Source organism: Lampris incognitus, chromosome 14, assembly GCF_029633865.1.
Source record: "Lampris incognitus isolate fLamInc1 chromosome 14, fLamInc1.hap2, whole genome shotgun sequence".
NCBI lineage: Eukaryota > Metazoa > Chordata > Actinopteri > Lampriformes > Lampridae > Lampris > Lampris incognitus.
This window is the reverse complement of record NC_079224.1, coordinates 35,000,029-35,021,089: the sequence shown is the minus strand read 5'-3', so window position 1 is coordinate 35,021,089 and position 21,061 is coordinate 35,000,029. Positions and strand designations below refer to the sequence as shown.

General features: G+C 47.6%; 1 protein-coding gene across 1 annotated transcript in view; it reads left to right on the top strand.

The window, feature by feature from the left end:
- carmil3 (capping protein regulator and myosin 1 linker 3) overlaps positions 1-21,061 on the top strand; it is a 130,098-nt gene that overhangs the window by 44,827 nt on the left and 64,210 nt on the right. The window contains exons 10-14 of the mRNA XM_056293867.1: positions 6,104-6,192; positions 7,382-7,476; positions 9,576-9,662; positions 13,293-13,396; positions 13,645-13,722. Of these exons, the coding sequence (XP_056149842.1) occupies positions 6,104-6,192; positions 7,382-7,476; positions 9,576-9,662; positions 13,293-13,396; positions 13,645-13,722 (453 nt within the window). The remainder of the gene's footprint in view (positions 1-6,103; positions 6,193-7,381; positions 7,477-9,575; positions 9,663-13,292; positions 13,397-13,644; positions 13,723-21,061) is intronic.

Here is a 21,061-nt window from a genome sequence, read left to right as displayed (position 1 = left end):
TATCAATCAAAAATGACATTTGGTTGCAGGTAAATGTTCAGGATTGTAGCTCCAAGGCTCCATTTTGTACTGTAGCATAGCTGCTAACTAGCGGGCACAGAACGCTAATCTGTCCTCTTTGACCCGCATTTGACTTCTCTTTACTCTTCTTTCGCTCTTCTTGTCTGTCTGTTGCACCTGATGGCAGCTTATTTATTTCGCTGGTTTAGCGTTTTTATGTGCGCATTTGGCAGACTTGAGCCTCCATCAAATTGTGTTTTCTGAGATTGTTGAGCACTTTCCAGATCCAGTGGAATTGATTTACAGTCGGTTTGGACCGATGCGCCATTGAACATGAATCACGTCGTTCCCGAACCCGGAGTGAAGTCATTTAATTATCACTGCCCACTCTAAACTGATTCCTGGTTTAGGCGTCTGCAAGTGTACTAGATTTGGTGAGCTGAAAGTGTAGCTTGTGGAGTTAGAAAACAACGAGACAGGAGACGTGAGAGTAGACGTAGTCGAGGTAGTTTTCTAGCTCCAACTTTGCATGTCATACGTTCGACAACGACACCGAACTGACTGTGAACCGGAAGCGGAAGTGCATTATCTGACCCCTCGCCTCTTCCCTTAAAGGTACACCGTCCTCTTAGGTGAATGTCTCTCGATATATAGATGTGGGTCACCACACAGGCCCCCCCAGAATTCACCTAAACAAAACAATGCAAAACAGCAAAAGTGCAAGTCATGAACATAAAAATAGACTCTACAACAGAACAGTCAATGACATAGTGCAAAGTCACGGGGAAAACAGGTGACGAGTCGGAGGGCGGACCCTGCGGCCATAACGGCTGCGCTTCACAGGAGGGGAAACAGATGGGGCCGAAACCCGGGCCATAGGCGGGGCCGAAGCAGGAACAGAGGCAGGTGCCGGGGCCGACCTAGGAGGGCGCCCCCGCCGCGGGGGTAGGGCCAATTGCATTGGCTCCCCAATGTCCAAGTGAGCGGGCTTGAGACGGTCTATAGCGACCCGCTCTGGCCTGCCCCCCATGTCCACCACAAAGTTCTTATCCCCCGCCTCCAGGACGCGGAAGGGCCCGTCGTATGGGGGCTGCAGCGGGGACCGATGGCTGTCGTGCCTAATGAAGACGTACCTCGCCGATGGCAGAGCTTTGGGGACGTAGGACCGGGGGAGGCAGTGTTGAGACATCGGAACGGGAGCGAAGGCACCGGCAGCGCTCCGGGACGCACTGAGGTGAGAGGCGGCCGACCAGGGAGCCGTACTATCCGGAAGAAACTCCCCCGGAACCCGCAGGGGCTGGCCATACACCAGCTCAGCGGAGGAGGTCTGGAGGTCTTCCTTCGGGGCCGAACGCAGGCCGAGCATGACCCACGGGAGCCGGTCCATCCAGTCGCAGCCAGTGAGGCTTGCCTGCAGAGCGGCTTTCATGTCCCGATGGAACCGCTCACAAAGTCCGTTGCTCTGCGGGTTGTACGCCGTAGTGCGGTGGATCTTCATCCCCAGGTGCTCAGCGACCGCCGTCCAGAGCTCCGAGGTAAACTGGGAGCCCCGGTCGCTCGTGATGTCACCAGGCGTGCCGAAACGGGCCACCCAGCAGCCGATGAACGCCCGCACTACCTCTGCTGCCGTCGTGGAGGACAAGGGAATAGCCTCTGGCCACCTGGTGGCCCTGTCCACAATAGTGAGGAGGAACGTATAACCACGGGAGGGGGGCAGGGGACCCACCAGGTCAACATTGACGTGGTCAAACCGCCTCTCTGGAACCACAAACGGCGCCAAAGGGGCCTTGGTATGGCGGTGCACCTTGGCGCGTTGGCACGCCACACACGAGCCGGCCCAGGCTCTAACATCCTTACGGAGCCCAGGCCAAACGAACTTGACGCTCACCAGCTTGGTCGAGGCCTTCACTCCCGGGTGGGAAAGGCCATGGACGGTGTCGAAAACTTGGCGCCGCCAGGAAGTAGGCACCAGGGGGCGCGGTTGACCGGTGGAGATGTCACAGAGGAGGGTGGTGTTGGCCGCGTCGAACGTCACTTCCTCCAGCCGTAGCGCCGTAGGGGTCGACCGGTAGTCTTGAACGGTCGCGTCCTTGGCTTGGTCCGCTGCCATAGCGGCGTAGTCGAGTCCCAAGTGAACGGCGTTAACAACTGCCCGTGAAAGGCAGTCGGCGACGAAGTTATCCTTGCCCGACACGTGTTGTATGTCCGTGGTAAACTCGGAAACTGCCGGGAGATGGCGCTGCTGACGCCCAGACCACGGTTCTGAGGTTTTGGCCATACAGAACGTCAGCGGTTTGTGGTCCACGAAAGCGGTGAACTGTCGGCCCTCCAATAGGAACCTAAAGTGTCTGGTTGCGAGGAAGAGACCCAGTAGTTCCCTATCAAAGGTGCTGTATTTGCGCTCGCTCTCACGGAGTTGTTTACTGAAGAACGCCAACGGCTGCCAGCCCCCCTCCACCCACTGCTCACACACGGCCCCCACGGCGTAGTCGGAGGCATCCGTTGTAAGGGCTATGGGAGCGGCAGGCGACGGGTGAGCTAGCAGCGCAGCGTTGGCCAGCGCGGTCTTGGCGGCCACAAAAGCCTCGTCCATCCCCGAAGACCAGTCCAGCTCGTCCTTAGACTTCTTACCCCGCAGGGCCTCATACAGGGGACGCATGATGTGGGCGGCACGGGGCAGGAAACGGTTATAAAAGTTCACCATGCCCAGGAATTCCTGCAGCGACTGTACAGTGCGGGGGCGGGGGAACATGGTGACAGCCTCAACCCTGGCAGGGAGGGGAACGGCCCCCTGTGGAGTGATGTGGTGCCCGAGGAAGGTGATGGACGACTCCCCGAACTGACACTTAGCTGGGTTGATGATGAGGCCGTGTTCGCTGAGCCTGTCGAACAGCTGTGTGAGGTGCGTCATGTGTTCCTCCGCCGACGCGCTGGCCACGAGGATGTCGTCTAAGTACACAAACAAAAATGGCATGTCGCAGAGCACAGAATCCATAAGGCGCTGAAACGTCTGCGCCGCCCCTTTAAGGCCGAAAGGCATACGTAAAAACTCAAAGAGCCCAAAGGGTGTGATGACAGCCGTTTTTGGGACATCCAGTGGGTGGACCGGCACTTGGTGATACCCCCGCACTAAGTCGATTTTGGAATAGATGGCAGCGCCCGCCAGGTGGGTAGAGAAATCTTGTATGTGCGGTATGGGGTACCGGTCGGGGGTCGTGGCATTGTTTAGGCGACGGTAGTCCCCGCACGGGCGCCAACCCCCGTCGGCCTTAGTAACCATGTGAAGAGGGGAAGCCCACGGGCTGTCAGAACGGCGGACAATGCCGAGGCGCTCCATAGTCGAAAACTCCTCCCTGGCTATTGCGAGCTTGGCCGAGTCGAGGCGTCGGGCCCGGGCGTAAACTGGGGGGCCCACTGTGGTGATATGATGTTCCACGCCGTGCTTGGCCACCGCCGAGGAGAAGGTGGGTGTGGTGAGCTCGGGGAAATTTGCGAGCAGGTGTTGGTATGGATCCCCGGTGGAGAGTGTGTTAGCGAGGCACAGCGCTCCAGCGCCCCCAAGCGTGCAGGGGTATGACGCAAAAGAGACGGCATCAATCACGCGACAGTTTTTAACATCCACCAGCAGGTTGAAAGCACAGAGGAAATCCGCACCTAGGAGCGGGGTGGATACAGCAGCCATCACAAAGTCCCAGCCGAAACGTCGGCCGCCAAAACACACGTCCACATGTCTGATACCGTACGTCCGAATGGACGTGCCGTTGGCGGCGTCCATCTGGGGGCCGTGACTGTCGGTCATTGTGTCCACAGCTTGTGCTGGTAGTATGCTGCGTTGAGCGCCAGAGTCAACCAGCAGCCGTCGGCCCGACAAGGAGTCTCTGATGAACAACAGCTTGCAGTCACGGCCGGCGCCCATAGCCCTTAACGAGCGCCGGCCTTGGCGTTTCCCTGAACCCTGTAACTGCAGGGTTTGCGACACCGTTTTGCTTTTGCCCCAAACCTGGCATGGTAATAACAGAGCCCGTCGTCAGGTTGGCGGCGGGCTGTCACCGCAGCCGCGGTGTCCATATAGTCGTACACAGGTGGTGGTGGGGCGGTCTGGTGGGGTAGCAGGGCATGCACAAACTGTTGCCGGTTGGCCAGGAAAACCCTGTCTGCTTCAGCAGCCAGAGAACGGTAGTCCTTGGAGGCGGCGAGAGGAGAACTGGCCAGTGCTGTGCGTACAGGTGCGGGGAGCTGCCTCAGAAAAATGTGTGTGAAAAGAAAGGCCGGATCAGCCGATCCCAGCACAGACAGCATTTTTTCCATTAACTCAGACGGTTTGCCGTCGCCGAGGCCATTCGGGGACAGTAAACGGTCTGCCTTCTCCAGCTCCGACAGTTCAAATAGTTTCAGGAGGAATGTCTTTATAGCATCGTACTTGCCAGCAGCTGGCGGAGCTTCCAACAGCGTCATTGCTCGCGCCGTTGTCGATGCGTCTAACGCCGCCACTACGTAGAAGTACTGCGTTGCATCCTGCGTTATCCCTCTCAGCTGGAACTGGGCTTCCACATGTTGAAACCACGGCCGTGGATTATGCTGCCAAAAGTCGGGTAGCTTCACAGTAGCGGTGTAAATGCTAGCGTTAGCAATAGCCATGTTGTTAGCACCGGCGTCGTCGTTGTCAGACATACTCGTATTAGTAGTTCGATCACGTCAGGGTCACCAATGTGGAGTTAGAAAACAACGAGACAGGAGACGTGAGAGTAGACGTAGTCGAGGTAGTTTTCTAGCTCCAACTTTGCATGTCATACGTTCGACAACGACACTGAACTGACTGTGAACTGGAAGCGGAAGTGCATTATCTGACCCCTCGCCTCTTCCCTTAAAGGTACACCGTCCTCTTAGGTGAATGTCTCTCGATATATAGATGTGGGTCACCACAAGCTGTAAGTACTAAATATTAAAATACAAGTTTCAGCCTGTTTTCAACAAAGTAAAAGTTTAGGTGTACGTTTCTTAATTTGACCTTTTGTGAAGTACAACGAAAGGGAAATAAAAGTACACTTCCTTATTTCTAGTTTAAAGAGGTACATTCAAAGTGCACTGAAGTAAAGTTCTTGTTTCTAAGGGCTGATGTATTGGATGTGTGTTTTTTGGTAAGACAGTCTACCTACCCTTTTTTGAAGACACAGCTCTATTTGTCTCTTTTGATTTATGTGACGTGGGAAAAAAACCTGCTCAAGAAAATTGAGCTAACATTAAACCTGTTCTGTAGGTGGGTGTTGGGCTATAAGGCTGCAATGGTTTATCCAAGTTGTCCATTAATAGAAACGTGTGCGAAGTTCTGCTTCGTGTATGTTACATTAAAAATGAATGGAATGAGCGTCTGGGCGGCGTGGCGGTCTATTCCGTTGCCTACCAACACGGGATCGTCAGTTCGAATCCCCGTGTTACCTCCGGCTTGGTCGGCGTCTTTACAGACACAATTGGCTGTGTCCGCGGGTGGGAAGCCGGATGTGAGTCTGTGTCCTGGTCGCTGCACTAGCGCCTCCTCTGGTTGGTCGGGGCGCCTGTTCGGGAGAGAGGGGGAACTGGGGGGAATAGCGTGATCCTTCCACTCACTACGTCCCCCTGGTGAGACTCCTCACTGTCAGGTGAAAAGAAGCGGCTGGCGACTCCACATGTATCAGGGGAGACATGTGGTAGTCTGCAGCCCTCCCTGGATCAGCAGAGGGGGTGGAGCAGTGACCGGGACTGCTTGGAAGCATAGGGTAATTGGCCGGATACAATTGGGGAGAAAAAAAGGGGGGGGGGTGAATTGAACTTCTGATGCAACTTTATGCAATGATGCAGCCAGTGTGTCCAGAGCATTACACTCAGATGTTAACTCAATGCAGTGACACTGCAAGTCTCCTTTAGGGTAAAGTGCCTTGCCCAAGGTTAAATTGTTGCTTATTTACTTTCACTGCCCACTTTTTTTTTTTATTGTTAATGTATGCTTAATGCTGGCAACCTTCCAATCACAAAAACAGGTTTTCAGCTTCTGTGTCCCTGTCGTCTTGGTGTCGGTGTGAGCTAATCTGTGGAGGTCCGTGTCAAAACTTTTTGTTCTGTTCTCCAGGGGTCAGAGGTGGTGGACCAGGTTCTGCACACGGTCAGCAAGTCCAACAGTCTGGAGGAGCTCACGCTGGAGAATGCCGGGCTCAAATCGTACGTCTTCTCTCATCTATTGATAACTGATCTCCTTATCTTTGTCCTCGCTTTCATCTCCCGTACAGTCGTGGTGTTTGCCCGATGTCCTCACCTCCCCCTTTACCTTTCAGTCACTATTACATCTGTCCTCTCGCCTGTACCTCCTCCACTTTCTTTTGTCTTCTCCTACATCTCTTTTCTCCTGAACTTCTTTCTCCAATCATCTTCATCGCATGCATTTTTTTTGTGATTTTGATATATGTTATTAATCCCCATGTTGAAATTCTGCTCTGCATTTAACCCATCCTAGCTATGTCGCTCGGAGCAGTGAGCAGCTGCTGTACAGCACCTGGGGCCAACTCCAGTTCTTCTTGCCATGCCTTGGTCAGGGGCACAGACAGGAGTATTAACCCTAACATGCATGTCTTTCTGATGGTGGGGGAAACCAGAGCACCCGGAGAAAACCCACCACAGACACGGGGAGAACATGCACACTCCACACAGAGGACGACCCGGGATGAGCCCCAAGATTGGACAACCCCGGGTTTTGAACCCAGGACCTTCTTGCTATGAGGCGACAGCGCTAACCACTGGGCCATCATGCCACCCAGTCTTCTCCCCATTCTCCACTCCTAGCCATTGTTTTGCTGTGTTAACTTTTTCATATCTACATACACAAGAAATTTGCACCGACAACATACTGAAGTAACCTGAAACAAGATGAGATACCTTGATAAACATGTCCCTTTTTGCTTCTCATTTCCAGTTCCTGGTGCTCCTGGCGCCCTCCTCTTCCTCACCTAACACATCTCTTTCATCCTGCTCTTAACATCTCATGTTGATTAAAGCTCCCAGTGCTCTATGTGCCTTTCGGCGATCTCTCTCCCCTTCATTTTCTCTTTTTCTCTGTTGCACTTGTGAAAGAAGGGGTTTTCCTCTCATGACTTAACTTTATATGCATGATTGGTATTATTATGCAGAACGGTGTCCTCATTTAGTAAAATTGATTTGGATGAGCTACCTGAAGTCCTAATGATCCAATGTATTGATGAAGTGACTTGGGGTGCACTGTTGGGAGCTTCTTTGGGTTGCCTAGTGATTTACGGGTAACTGCTGTAAATCGTTGAATTTGTGTTGTATTTGATAGGAGGCTCTACTGGATTATTGTTTTCTTTGAACCCCTTTTTTCTGGTCCATTTGTCTGCAGGGATTTCCCCCAGAAGATGGCGTCAGCCCTGTCAGAGAACCCGGCCTCTGTGATTCACTCTCTTAACCTTGCACATAACACACTAGACAACCAAGGTACAAACTCTGTGAACCGCCACCCCCTTTCTTCCCACTGTTCTGTCTCTCAGCGTGCATCCTGTTTTACCGTCCAATCACTCTTCCTCTATCTCTTTTTCTCTCTTTCTCACTCTTTGTTGCCGCTTCTGTGGGCTTTCAAAGAATTCAAAGTCAATGTTCCGACCCATAGCACAAAACTTCTATTTTCCAAGTTCTTGCGCTCTCTCTCCCTCTCTCTTGCTCTCTCTCTCTCTCTCTCTCCCTCTTCTTTTCACTATTGGTGCATTGGCATTGGCGCGTTTAGTTCATTTTCTCACTCACAGATATACTGGGTGCCTCTGTTTTCCTATCCTGTCAAAGCCGGCCTGTCTGTGCATCCATTACTGTTGTGAAATTGCAGTAACAGTAACTTACTGCTCTGTATAATTCAGCAGTTGATGCTCTGGCATGGATAAAGTGTGCATGTGTTGTGTGCATGCATGCATGCATGCTGTATTTACATGTATGTGTAGAAATTATGCGTGGGTCAGTTTGACGTGCATGCCAGTAGCACTTATTAGCTATCCAAAGGAGTTGAATGAAGTGCAACTGGACTTGGTATATATCCGTGAAGACGTTTCACTTATTAGCTACTGGTTCATGTCGTCCTCTCTGACACGTCACCTCCAGTCATATCGATGAAAATATTTTTGGGATAATTAGGCCAGTGTAGTGAAGCATGAAGAGTTTGGAGACAAGGGCATCTGGGTAGCATAGTGGTCTATTCCGTTGCCTACCAACACGGAGATCGCCAGTTTGAATCCCCATGTTGCCTCCGGCTTGGTCGGGCGTCCCTACAGACACAATTGGCCAGGTCTGCAGGTGGGAAGAGGGATGTTGGTATGTGTCCTGGTCGCTGCACTAGCGCCTCCTCTGGTCGGTCAGGGCACCTGTTTGGGGGGGGGGACTGGGGGGAGTAGCGTGATCCTCCCACGCGCTACGTTCCCCTGGTGAAACTCCTCACTGTTAGGTGAAAAGAAGCGGCTGGTGACTCCACATGTATCAGAGGAGGCATGTGGTAGTCTGCAGCCCTGCTCGGATCGGCAGAGGGGTGGAGCAGTGACCGGGATGGCTCGGAATAGTGGGGTAATTGACCGGATACAACTGGGGAGAAAAAGGGGGATAATTCCAAAAATAAAAAATAAAGAGTTTGGAGACAAAGCAAGAGAGGCACGATTGAGATGGCTTTGACATGTGTGGAGGAGAGATGCTGGGTATATTGGGAGAAGGATGCTGAATGGAGCTGCCAGGGAAGAGGAAAAGAGGAAGGCCAAAGAGGAGGTTTATGGATGTGGTGAGAGAGGACAGGCAGGTGGCTGGTGTGACAGAGGAAGATGTAGAGGACAGGAAGAGACGGAAACGGATGAATCTGCTGTGGCGACCCCTAACGGAAGCAGCTGAAAGTAGTAGTAGTGCAGCATTAAAAGCAGAAGCCCCCCCAGCAACCACCAGTGACATCACCAAAATACCCAGAATTAAAATGTACATCTGGTATACCCTTGAAGGTGTACTATATGTCTGTTTAAACACTTGACAGGGGCGCGTGCTCTTCTTGAAGTTTTCCTCAAAGTGCTGCACACAGAGTACGCAGATCAGAATTTTAAAAGAATAAAAACAAGAGTCAGAAAGATTGTGAACTAGTTCGCCGTGTTTCATTAGTTTGTTAGTTTATTTTTGATGAAAAGTCAGTCGTACCAACAACCCACGTTAGAAAGTGTTCTTTTGGCTTGTAAGACTGCTTGGATAAATCGACCAGGTCTATGGTTTGGCTTGGCATGTGCTATTCTTGCGGGTATTTTTGTTACTGTGTGCATGTGGGAGACAGGGAGATGGTGAGAGTGTGTTGGCAAAGCTTATGGTATTCTTGTTTGTGCGTTTGTTTGCCGAAGGGCATTTTGATAGAGGGGAGTTTTTGGCCTGATATTAGTTTTTTTTTTCTGTTCTCTTTGTGTGTCGTATGCTGAGCCAGATAGCTCTGCATGAGCTGTGTGTGTGTGTGTGTGTGTGTGTGTGTGTCTGTGCTTATTCAAATGAAGTTTTTCTTAGTCCTGTTTCCTCCTCTCTCCTGTTCTTTCCAGGTGTGTCCAACCTGATTCAGCAGGTGTGTCGCCTCAACAAGGGCCTCCGTCTCCTCAACCTTTCCAAGACCTCCCTGTCCTCCAAAGGTAGAAGCCACTACGCCTATCGGAAACAGAAACAGAGTAAATTACAGCAGAGAAAGTGCTCTCTGTCAGTTCAGAATAGGACAATTTTTTTATTTTTTGGAATTCCCCCCCTTTTCTCCCCAATTGTATCCGGCCAATTACCCCACTCTTCAGAGCTGTCCGGGTCGCTGCTCCACCCCCTCTGCCGATCATGGGAGGGCTGCAGACTACCATGTGCCTCCTCCAATACATGTGGAGTCGCCAGTTGCTTCTTTTCACCTGACAGTCAAGCGTTTCGCCAGAGTGACGAAGCGTGTGGGAGGATCACGCCATTCCCCTCAGTCCCCCCCCCCCCCGAGCAGGTGCCCTGACTGACCAGAGGAGGTGCTAGTGCAGTGACCAGGACGCATACCCACATCCGGCTTCCCACACGCAGACATGGCCAATTGTATCTGTAGGGATTTCCAACCAAGTGGGAGGTAACACAGAGATTCGAACCGGCGATCCCCATATTAGTGGGCAACGGAATAGACCGCTACACTACCCAGACGCCCAGAGTAGGACAATTTTAAATGGTAAAGATGTCAGCACTGAAAACCTAAGTCATGCTGTCGGCATATCTGGCCAATTGAAGTGCCCTTTTCTGCATCTCGTAAAGAAAACCGGTCACCTGTTGAGGTTCACACAGCTGCAGCACTGTAATTTACCACAGACTGCATGCTTCTGTTGAATGTGTGGATGACATGACTGTTTACAGTTGATGCCGTGGCAATGATAAAATGTATAGGACTAATTTGTAAGTTGGGAGTGTATTGATAATTGGAAAAATTAACTTTTTGTATGAAAAGAGCATCCTTTGGAACAAACTTTAATACTACATGTTGTGAGCAATTAGCCAGTGTTGCGAAATATGAAAAGCAAATGTTAATGTGTCACAGAACCTGATATATGGATGACTCTTGTTGGTCAATCACTTGCTGCCCGGCAGCATATCCAAGATAGAGCCCCCGCGAAACGGTTTCTCTAGAGGCTTTTGCAGCAACTCCTTGTGGTCACCACAGCGCACAGATGTTGGTAGACAAACACGAAACATGCCAAACTATACAGCGATGCAGACGAGGATAGACACTTGCTGTTTGTGTGTGCAGATCCTGCAGTGCATGCACACACATGCGCAAACTCACAGATACACAGATGTGAATGAGTAATTGCTAAGTCAATACCTACATGGATTTGCAGTTCTTTTAAGGACACACAAGGGGAAAGGCACATTCATCTTATATTTTCTGCATATTAATGTCTGTTTGACAAAACACACTGACATAATAGAAACACAACCCCTACCACACCCAGTGCAATAATAAATCATTACACGTGTGCATACAGCCTCTCCCAGTCCCTCTCATGAGCATAAACCCCTACTTTACTAAGCACGTTCAGCATCTAAGATACATCTACCAGATTGTATTCGGGTCAGAATTACGAGTTGTTTATTGTGTGTCCATTCTGAAAGCCTGTGAAGTCAACACTCCAGTGTCCCAATTCTATCGCTTTTATCCCAGACAATGCTCCTATCCGCTGGCATTACAGAGGATTCGGAGGGATGATGTTGACATGGGTGCTGATCCAAATTAATGAATCCATATCCTGATATTTTATAGTGACATAGGGTCTGTTGGGGGTGATATTGTGGATAATTTTAGCCGTTGCTGAATTGCAGAAGGCTTGCGGGGAGGGTGAGAAGGAGGCATGGGTAAACTGTTTCATTTTGGTCAAATGCTTTACTGTAAAGATGACAGCTGAATTACTACATTTGCCGCCGTTGTCTTTTATGAATGGGAAATGTGATTTTATTTAATTTAATTAAAAAAAATTTATAAAGGGAGTGAGTGGGCAGAAATAGTGATTCAGAGGGGATACTGTGGCAGCTCTGACCTTGAGTGGCGTATGCTGTTGTGACATTGCAGCGGCTGTGAGCTTTATGTTGAATATTTATAGATCTCTCTCTCTTTCTCTCTCTCTCTCTCTTTCTTGCTCTTACTATCTCACTCTTTCTCTTTTTCTCTAAAACACCCACACAAACACATTCATCGACACATGCACAAACGTCCATTGTGCATGCACATGTACAATGGTCATGCGCGCACACACACACACACACACACACACACACACTATCGTTTGGTACCAACACAGAAAAGTGTTCAGTATAATTCTATTTGTCTCTCTCACACACAGAATGGTTTCTGAAGAAGTCACCGAGCATTTAGCCGCAGCGGCAGACGGTGCTGATAGATGCTGATAGATGGCTAGGTAGATAGAGGATTAGAAAACGTGTTCCCTCTTTTCCTCCAGCTGGGCCCATAGCCCCCTAATTTGCTCCAAATTAGAGATGAAGGGCTTTAGTGCCTTGCTGGCTTCACAGCTCCCTCCAGCCTCTTTTCCTCGGGCACAGAGATTCGTGCAATGGCAGAAATTTGCATTGAAGGCACGTTGGTTAACATTTGTAGCTCCCACTTCTTTTGCTCATCACTCTTGCTACTGTACTTGCTAGCATTTTTATTTTTTTTTCTGTTTTGTTATTCTGCCTATATTTTCTCTCCAGTCCCACCATCACATGCTGTGCTGTGTGCCTGCATGAAGATTTTAATGAGGACTTATGCTGGGCCCGCGCATGTAATTGTGTGTTGATCTGTTTTGACTTTTTCAGCTCTTGGGGTAGAATATTTGATACTGGGGGCTTGCGGGTAGTGTAGCAGTCTATTCCGTTGCATACCAACACGGGGATCGCCGGTTCGAATCCCTGTGTTACCTCCGGCTTGGTCGGGCATCCCTACAGACACGGTTGGCCGTGTCTGTGGGTGGGAAGCTGGATGTGGGTATGCGTGCTGGCCGCTGCACTAGCGCCTTCTCTGGTCTGTCGGGGGTGCCTGTTTGGGGGGGAGGGGGAACTGGGAGGAATAGCGTGATCCTCCCACGTGCTACTTCCCCCTGGTGAAACTCCTCACTGTCAGGTGAAAAGAAGCGGCTGGCGTCTCCACATGTATCGGAGGAGGCATGTGGTAGTCTGCAGCTGATGGGGTGGAGCAGCGACCGGGACGGCTCGGAAGAGTGGGGTAATTAGACAGGTACAATTGGGGAGAAAAGGGGGGGGGGATAATTGATATTGAATTGAAAAAAACAATAATGGTGAAAGGGTAGCTGGTTTTCTCCATCATTGAAAAGCTCTTGTCATACTATATTATGTTCATAAGTCACGATTTTGGGTTTTTTAATGGAGGCTGCTTCTGCTGTGTTGTTTAGTTTTAGGTAGCTACTTATGAGAGTTTAGACACAGAGCATTACAAATGTCTGTGGTTTATTCAGTCACTTCAGAAGTCCATTGAATGTATTGAATAAATGGATGGTTATATGGTTGATGTAATACAATGAACAATGATGCACATAAATGGGACTTGTTGGCTTTCTTCTGCCTCTTGTCTCTCTCTCTCTCTCTCTCTCTCTCTCTCTCTCTCTCTCTCTCTGAAAAATATTCAGTTCGCTCTCTTATTTTAAAAATTATTTTTTTTATCTTTTTTTTCCTCTCCTACCTTTCTGTTTACCCGATTACTTTCATGGCCTCCCTCTCTCTTTCTGTCTCTTTTCATTCAGGTGTGTTGTCGCTGTCCCAGGCGCTGTCTTCCAGTGATGAAAACTCCTTGCTACATCTGGACCTTAGCAAGAACCCTGGAGTCCTGTCTGGGGAGGATGCCACGGTGAGGACCACGCACACACACACACACACACACACACACACACACACACACACACACACACACACACACACACACTTGCGCGTGCGCTCATACTCACACATGCACGCACACTTGGCATTGTCTGCTTTGTGAAATAAAACCTGCCCACACTCAAGGACATGTTGCACAGATGAGTAATCCAATGTACTGTTTTCCTTGTCCACTCTCTCACTCATCACATTGAACACTTCTTATTTTTTCTGCTGCAGAACCTGTACCTGTTCTTGGCCCAACCCAACTGTCTGGTCCATTTGGACCTCTCGGGAACAGACTGCACTGTGGACTCGGTTTGTATTTCCTACTCCAGCCTATCGCTCTCTGTTGCACTCTCATCCAGTCCATAGAATTGAATTCAGACCAAATAACAAATGGCTTCTCAGTTTCTCATTTACCATGCAGAACTAAGACATGGTATATTGTAGTTGAAGATACTTTCCAGAAAGCACTTTACTGACTCTTCAGTTGCAAATAAAACAAGGTTTTAACACAAACTATTCAAACTTCTCCATTTATGGCTGGACCACAACAGCGGGGCCAGCTCAGATTCCCCATTGGTCAGGCAGCCGAGTTGGAGTTTCCCCATTGGCCGTTGCTCTTCCAAATTGAGACGCAGTGAACAGTTATCATGTCATCAGCTGTTCATGGAACAGCTGTTTTTTTAAACGTAGTCGCACAAAAACAGCTGTTTAATAAATGTAGTTATGGTCCAGGCATATACTAGGTTTAACCTAGTCTTGTTTCTTTTCTAAACGGATCATCAAAATTCCTTCGCTCTGGGCACTAACCAAAACAGGAAGTAGTATTCTGACGGTGATGCACTTCAAACTAAAAGTATGCATAATGAAATAATATTACAGGGGGGGATTTCTCATGTAAATATGTAAATGTTCTTGTTTAACATAAGCATGCTTTAATGAACTTATTTCATTGATAATATCAATTCATTCATTTACTGTATTTAGTTTAACTTGTTCACCATTTTAATTCAAAACAATATGCAAAAACACCTTTAAAATCAAGCACAGCCTCAAGCTCTATATTGAAAGCTTTTTTGATTTTGCCCTGTCAGGTCAGGCTTCAAAAGAGGAATAGACCAACAACAACTTAATTTCATATAGCGCCTTTCAAGGAACTCAGTGCACTAAATTATTTTTTTGGCTTATTGGTTTTACTTGGCAATATGTGGAAGCAGTGGACAGTGTGGGCACGTGTAGTGATTTTAAAGGGTTTTTGTGTGTGTGTATCCGTGCTTGCATGCGTGTGTGAATGACAGTTGTTGCCAGTTGCATCTACTTGTAAAATGTCAAGCCTAATAACATCTATTTGAGAGAAAACACCTTACAGTAGAGACAAACCTTTATGAAGTAGTCAGAAAGCCATTTAAGATTAGATTTTATTGCAGGAAATCATTAAAGTTTAATATTTGCTTCTTTTATCAGCATTTTAAATTGCGACTTAAGCCACTTTAAAGAGCTGGGACCTAACAGTGTAAGCACAACAGGATAAACAAAACTGCTGCTTATGCGATTAATGATTGGTCTGTTTGATTTAGGTGTGCTTATGATTAAGCAATGACATCAGTCAGTAGATTTGTCAGTGCTTTGTTACTGCTGTATCTTTACCACCCCGGTGAACTGTTGCTGTTGATGCGACGCTATGTTCATACTCTACCTGTGTCCATTTTCCTAATAACATATTATCATAATAATCAGTCTGTGTGGTATATTGTACTTGGGTAGGCCATTTGAAACACCCAGGAGCGTATGGGGCAGATTGTAAAAACTGTTTGCATATCCCGTTGCTGTAAATCTGCTTTATCTGTTCCACACTGTAAAACTGAAGAACTTTGGGGCTAATGTCAGCCATGAATACTGAATTTCATCTGAAAGCTCAAACAAAGGCTGCCACGTCCATTCTCTCCCTTCATTTGTTCCTCCTGCAGGCGCTCAAACTTTTCCCCTCTTTCCTTTTTCTCTCTGAAGCCCCTTTGAGATGAAAAGAATGCGCTCTTTGATGGCTGTTTCATGTCCTGTTTTGCCAGTTGTAATCTATCCTTTAGAGAGCAAGTGTCTCTGGGAGAATCTGTCCTTTTCCCCCCCATTGTCAGTCTTTTTGTTTTGAATTATTAATAAGCTCCTGTTTTAATGTGCACTGATGTGCTGACGATAGTGAATATTGATCAGACAGCTCACATGATAGCTCATGCTGCCAAGGAAAAAGGTATTTTCTGACATGTTACGCTTTTGTGAGAGTTGAGTTGGTACTTAAAGTCAAACTGAAATGGGTGTTTGTTGGGGGCAGTTTCCTGGAGCTTGATTAAGTCTTTATAAAACACATATTGTCAATATAAGGTTTTTTTTTGTCAGAAGTTTCATTTTTGTATTTTGCACATCCAGCGGTATATATCCTCCTGTCAAAGGTGGATGCCATTGTGAACTTTCCACGACCGCTCACAGTCAAGTCCCTGCAGGAGTTCTGCGGCATGGTGAACTTTTACCACTGCTTTATCCCCTGAGCTGCTCTACTCATGCGACCCCTGTACGAGGCCCTGAAAGGCAAGGCCACCAAACACACTGTGAACTGGTCTGCAGAGAGGGACAAGGCATTTGTTGATGCTAAGACTGCTCTGGCTGACGCAACAATGCTGGCGCACCCATCACCCAACGCTCCAATCACCATTACCACAGACGCTTTGGACTATGCAGTCAGTGCGGTGTATGAGCAGTGGGTGAATGGTGCTTGGCAGCTGCTCGCTTTCTTCAGCAGACAGTTACGCCCCAGCGAATGGAAGTACAGCACCTTCGACCAGGAACTCTTCGCCCTCTACCTTGCCTTTCAACACTTCCGTTCCCTGCTGAAGGCCCACCAGTTCACGGCATTTGCGGACCACAAACAACTGACTTTCACCATGGCCAAGGTGGCTGAGCTGGGGTTTGCCTGCCAGCAGCATCAGCTCTCCTACATCTTGGAGTTGACCACAGACGTACAGCATGTTGCTGGCAAAACCAACCTCGTCACTGACCACCTCTCCCGGGCCATCACGGGGGCCGTCCACTTGGTACTTTACTGTGCCTGCATGGCAGCTGACCAGGCTGTCGACCCGGACGTGCAGGCTTTCAGGACGTCTGTCACAGGGCTTCAGTTAGAGGGTGTGGCTTTTGACTATGCTGGTACCACGCTCCTGTGCGACATCTCCACAGGTCAGCCCCGGCCCGTCATTCCCACTGGATGAAGGCAGCATGTTTTTGGCGCTGTCCATGGCCTCTCCCACCCAGGCAAAAAGCCATCTCCAAGACTGGTGGCAGCCAAGTTCATCTGGCACAGGCTCAAAAAAGATGTGAGAGACTGGGCTGACACCTGCGTGGAATGCTAGCACTCTAAAGTGCACCACTACACCAAAGCCCCTCTGGCATAGTTCCTGTGATCATCAGCAGGGCAGGCTAAGCTAACTGCTAGCCCATGCTGACCGGCAGTTCTGATAACACCGAGGGCAGTCTGGCGGCAGCCTCGCCTAGCGTCTACTGTGCAGTGTTTTTGTCTGCATCTGCGTTTGTGTTGTCGTGTGGAGTGCAGGGGGGGTGTATCGAAGGTTTCTGGCTGGGAGAGCTAGCATTGGATCAACTGAGGGAGCCTGGTCTTCTGTGTCTGGTGGGCCAGACCATCACACGTGACACCGTGACACAGACCTCACACTACACCGGGCGTCCGGTGGGAGAAACGAAATTTCATCTCTTTTGCGTACATGAATGAGATGACAATAAATCGTTCCTGATTCCATGTTGTTGAGGCGAGGTTGTGAAAATAGAAAAATAAATAACATATGTGTTCGAGTAGTCAGAGAGAAGTTGTTCGTCTGTTTTCTCCCAACTTCCACACTTTTTTTAATGCTATGTGCTTTTGCTGATGAAAATGATGCATGACATCAGATGGATATTGTCAGATACACTGTCAGTAAGGTTTTCACAGAATAGTCGACTATCAAAACCACTAGTCAACACTTTGCATAGTTGTGGACTAATTGTTCATCTGTGGTTTTAACACTGTGCAATAATTAAGCAGTGGCAATGCATCTACAGCAGATATGCAGCTGGGGACGCTGTGGTTCCAACATAGATTTGTTGGAACAATCATTTTCTACGTTATGCTATGTTAATGAACAGAATTTAAGGTATTTAGAGAAGGAAAGACTCCCGCTATCCCTGTTTTTTGGTTTAATGAGTGACTATGTTAATTTGTGAGTTTAGTGACTGCAGCTGTTAAAAACACAAACAGAACACGTAGTGTCCTCCTAAAAGCCTTTAATTTTACTTTAATCAATTTCAAATACACTTTGTTTAATGACTACGCTTAACCATTTATGTAAGTTAAAGTCACAGTAGACAACTTTTTTGCTTTAACGTAACATTGTGATGTAAATGGTGATTGCACAGTGTAATGGCTATAGAATAATGATACCATCTGTGTTTAGATTGGTTCCCTTATAAGTCTTGCTTTCACGCTTGTAGGGAACCAAATGCTGTCTGCCTCTGGGTACAATCTCGGGGGGGAAAACGAAGGCTTGATTTACGGCACAAAGGAAGAGTGTCAACCATTGAGTAACCAAAATAGGAAGAGGTTAGCACTTTTGTTTCCCCCAGTAGTTATTGGTAGCTATCCCCCAGTAGCGGAAATGGTGGTCAGTGGAACAACCGAAGTGAGAGTGTAAACTCTACCTAGCAAGAGAAAAAGAACCCTGTTGACGGAGGAGGCAAAGAAGTTGAAGAGAGGGAGAGTGATAGAAACGGAGATAAAACAAGAGTTTTGAACAAGTATTCACTTGATGGAGCGAGCTCCGGTGTTTCATCAAACTCTGTTTCCCCGTCGAGATCTCTTTCCTCCTAGCCAGACAAAAGCTTTTGCATGGAAACAGGTTAGCTAGCTAAGTTAAGGATTAGGGTTAGGTTGAGGTTAGGTTAAGGTTAATCAAGCGTCCCAGTTGTATCGAACTCTGGCTAGGGGGAAAACCGAGTTTGATACAACACACGGGACTTGAGAGTTTTCCAAACCGACATCCAGTTAGCATTCTTTCTACTGGATCAGTAAGTAACACAATCTGCCTACTTATTAATACTACTGGATGTTTTACTCTGTCTTTATCATAGCACTGGGATCGGGATTTCTACTTCAAATTGGGATTCTTACAGTTGTTTCTTGTTTTGAAGAGTAGCCAGGCTGCTAATAAATGGAGAGCAATCTGTCTTGTCTTTGTGACAGTGGCGCAAACAATAAAAACACTTGGAAATGCTAAGGAGGAGTTGAAAAGTTGTCTACAACCGCTTTAAATTGTGCTCAGCAAGACTTATTCACCTCTCATGTTTCTTATAATGTGGGAAACAAACCGCAGCTGGCTGTGCAGCTGTATTTTTATGTCATTATACTCAATCAGAAAGTGGCCCATATTTAATCATTTAATGTTGTGATGCCAAATTCCTCATTAGATGCTAGCTGCTCTGCTATTTTTTTTTTTTGGACCCCCCCCCCTTTTTTTCTCCCCAGTTGTACTTGGCCAATTAGCCCACTCTTCCGAGCTGTCCCGGCCAATGCTCCACCCCCTCTGCCGATCCGGGCAGGGCTGCAGACTACCACATGCCTCCTCTGATACATGTGGAGTTGCCAGGCACTTTTTTTCACCTGACAGTGAGGAGTTTCGCCAGGGGGATGAAGTGCGTGGGAGGATCACGCTGTTCCCCCCAGTCCCCCCCCCCAAACAGGCACCCCGAATGACTAGAGGAGGTGCAAGTGCAACGACCAGAACCCATACCCGTATCCAGCTTCCCACCTGCAGACACAGCCAATTCAGTCTGTAGGGACGCCCGACCAAGCCGGAGGTAACACGGGGATTGGAACCGGCGATCCCCATGTTGGTAGCCAATGGAATAGACCACCATGCCACCCGGACACCTCTGCTCTGCTAATCTGTTTTTCCCCCACATCAAAAGTAACTTCAAGAAGTGTGTATGCTTCTTATTGGCAACACCGTTTAATTTGCATAATGTAGGACAAAAAGGACCAGATGAATAGATACTGCACTGAACATTCAATTTAAGATAATTTAAGGCTTTTCGGCTTTCAACAGCTGTCATCACCACGATAGCCATGGAAGCACTCTGCTGAAAGTCACTAGAACACAGTCACTAGTTAAACTAAAATATCTGCAAGAAAGCAGCCGCGTTCAGTGTTGTTGCCACGTTGAAAATGTTAAAGTATCGTACCAGAAGCTTAAAATTATCATATTTTGAGGAAAATTACCGTATGCAAATCATAACCAACAAATGGGCATAAATGTGTAATTTCAGAAAACGCGTATTTATTGAGAAGAATGGCTTTTTGATACCATCTACAATTTTAGCCACATTGTTTAAAAAATTTTGCTGACGTCAATATATGATGTGTGGAAGGGATTAGTTTTTCGGCACTTGCTCAAATAAATATGTCCCAACATTGAAAAAAAATCATAGCTGTGCAATAAACTAAAGGCTATAATAGTATACTATAATACGAGTTGTAGCCTGTTCAGCATCTACATGGAAATTGAATAAATAAAATGCTTACCTTATCAGCTCAAGTTACACATAGACTACCGTTTAGTTTTGATTAATGGTTAAGTTAACGACAGCCGTGCTCATGAGTCGTGGTCATCATCACAACAACCATGATGGGCTAGAAAGACGTCATGTGAGAAGAGATGCATAAACACAGATGCAGGATCCATAGTTTGCTATCCTGATTGTGTATGGAAATTGTCGGGCAAAATGAGATAGCCTAGACTAATGACAAGTACTAATACTAACTGTCACAAATTGATCAAATTATGGGACTTTTGGCATTATTTATGGTCATCATACCGAGGGCAAAATTATCATACAAACATCTGGCAACACTGGTCATGTTCTTACTGCAGTCAAACAGTATCTCCAGCTCAGACAGGCTTGCTGGGGGTTTAGTCCAATCAGACTGATTCATTTGTAAACAGCCTCTCGGAGTACTCTGCTATTTCATCTACCCCAGGTTGGTCCTACCCACATAAGCTAACCCTTTACTGGTCATATTTGAGACCTTTTTGATGAGAATTGATCATTAATGGGTGGAAAAAAATCTGCAATTAATCGACTACTCGACAGCTACTAAAATGCAGCAATCGCGAATGCCCTGTCAGTGATACAACACAATTTATCACAAGCACAGGTTTTAGTGGCAATATTGCAAAAATATTTACATTTTCACATTTTGTGAATAACTGCATGATACCTACCTTGGTTTTAATGTGACATTAACTTCGTTTCCATTCAATTTTCAGGCGAATTTTAAATGAACTTTTCTGAAGTCGTGAAAATTAAAATGCAAGTTAGTTGCCTTTCCATCACATCTGTTTAGCAAATAAAACCCTGAACATAGTCTGATGTGTCCTACGTTACATGTCCATGGATGCCTTAATGCACGGGCTTACTGCGGCTTAAGCCCCCGGCTCCACGAGGACCAGGGGCTTCATAAGACATGAGCTTGAAAAAATGTTTTAATTTCGGTTTTTATGCAATGAAGTGAATACATCAGCAGTTGAACTGCTTAAACTCTTGAGGTGAAGAAAAT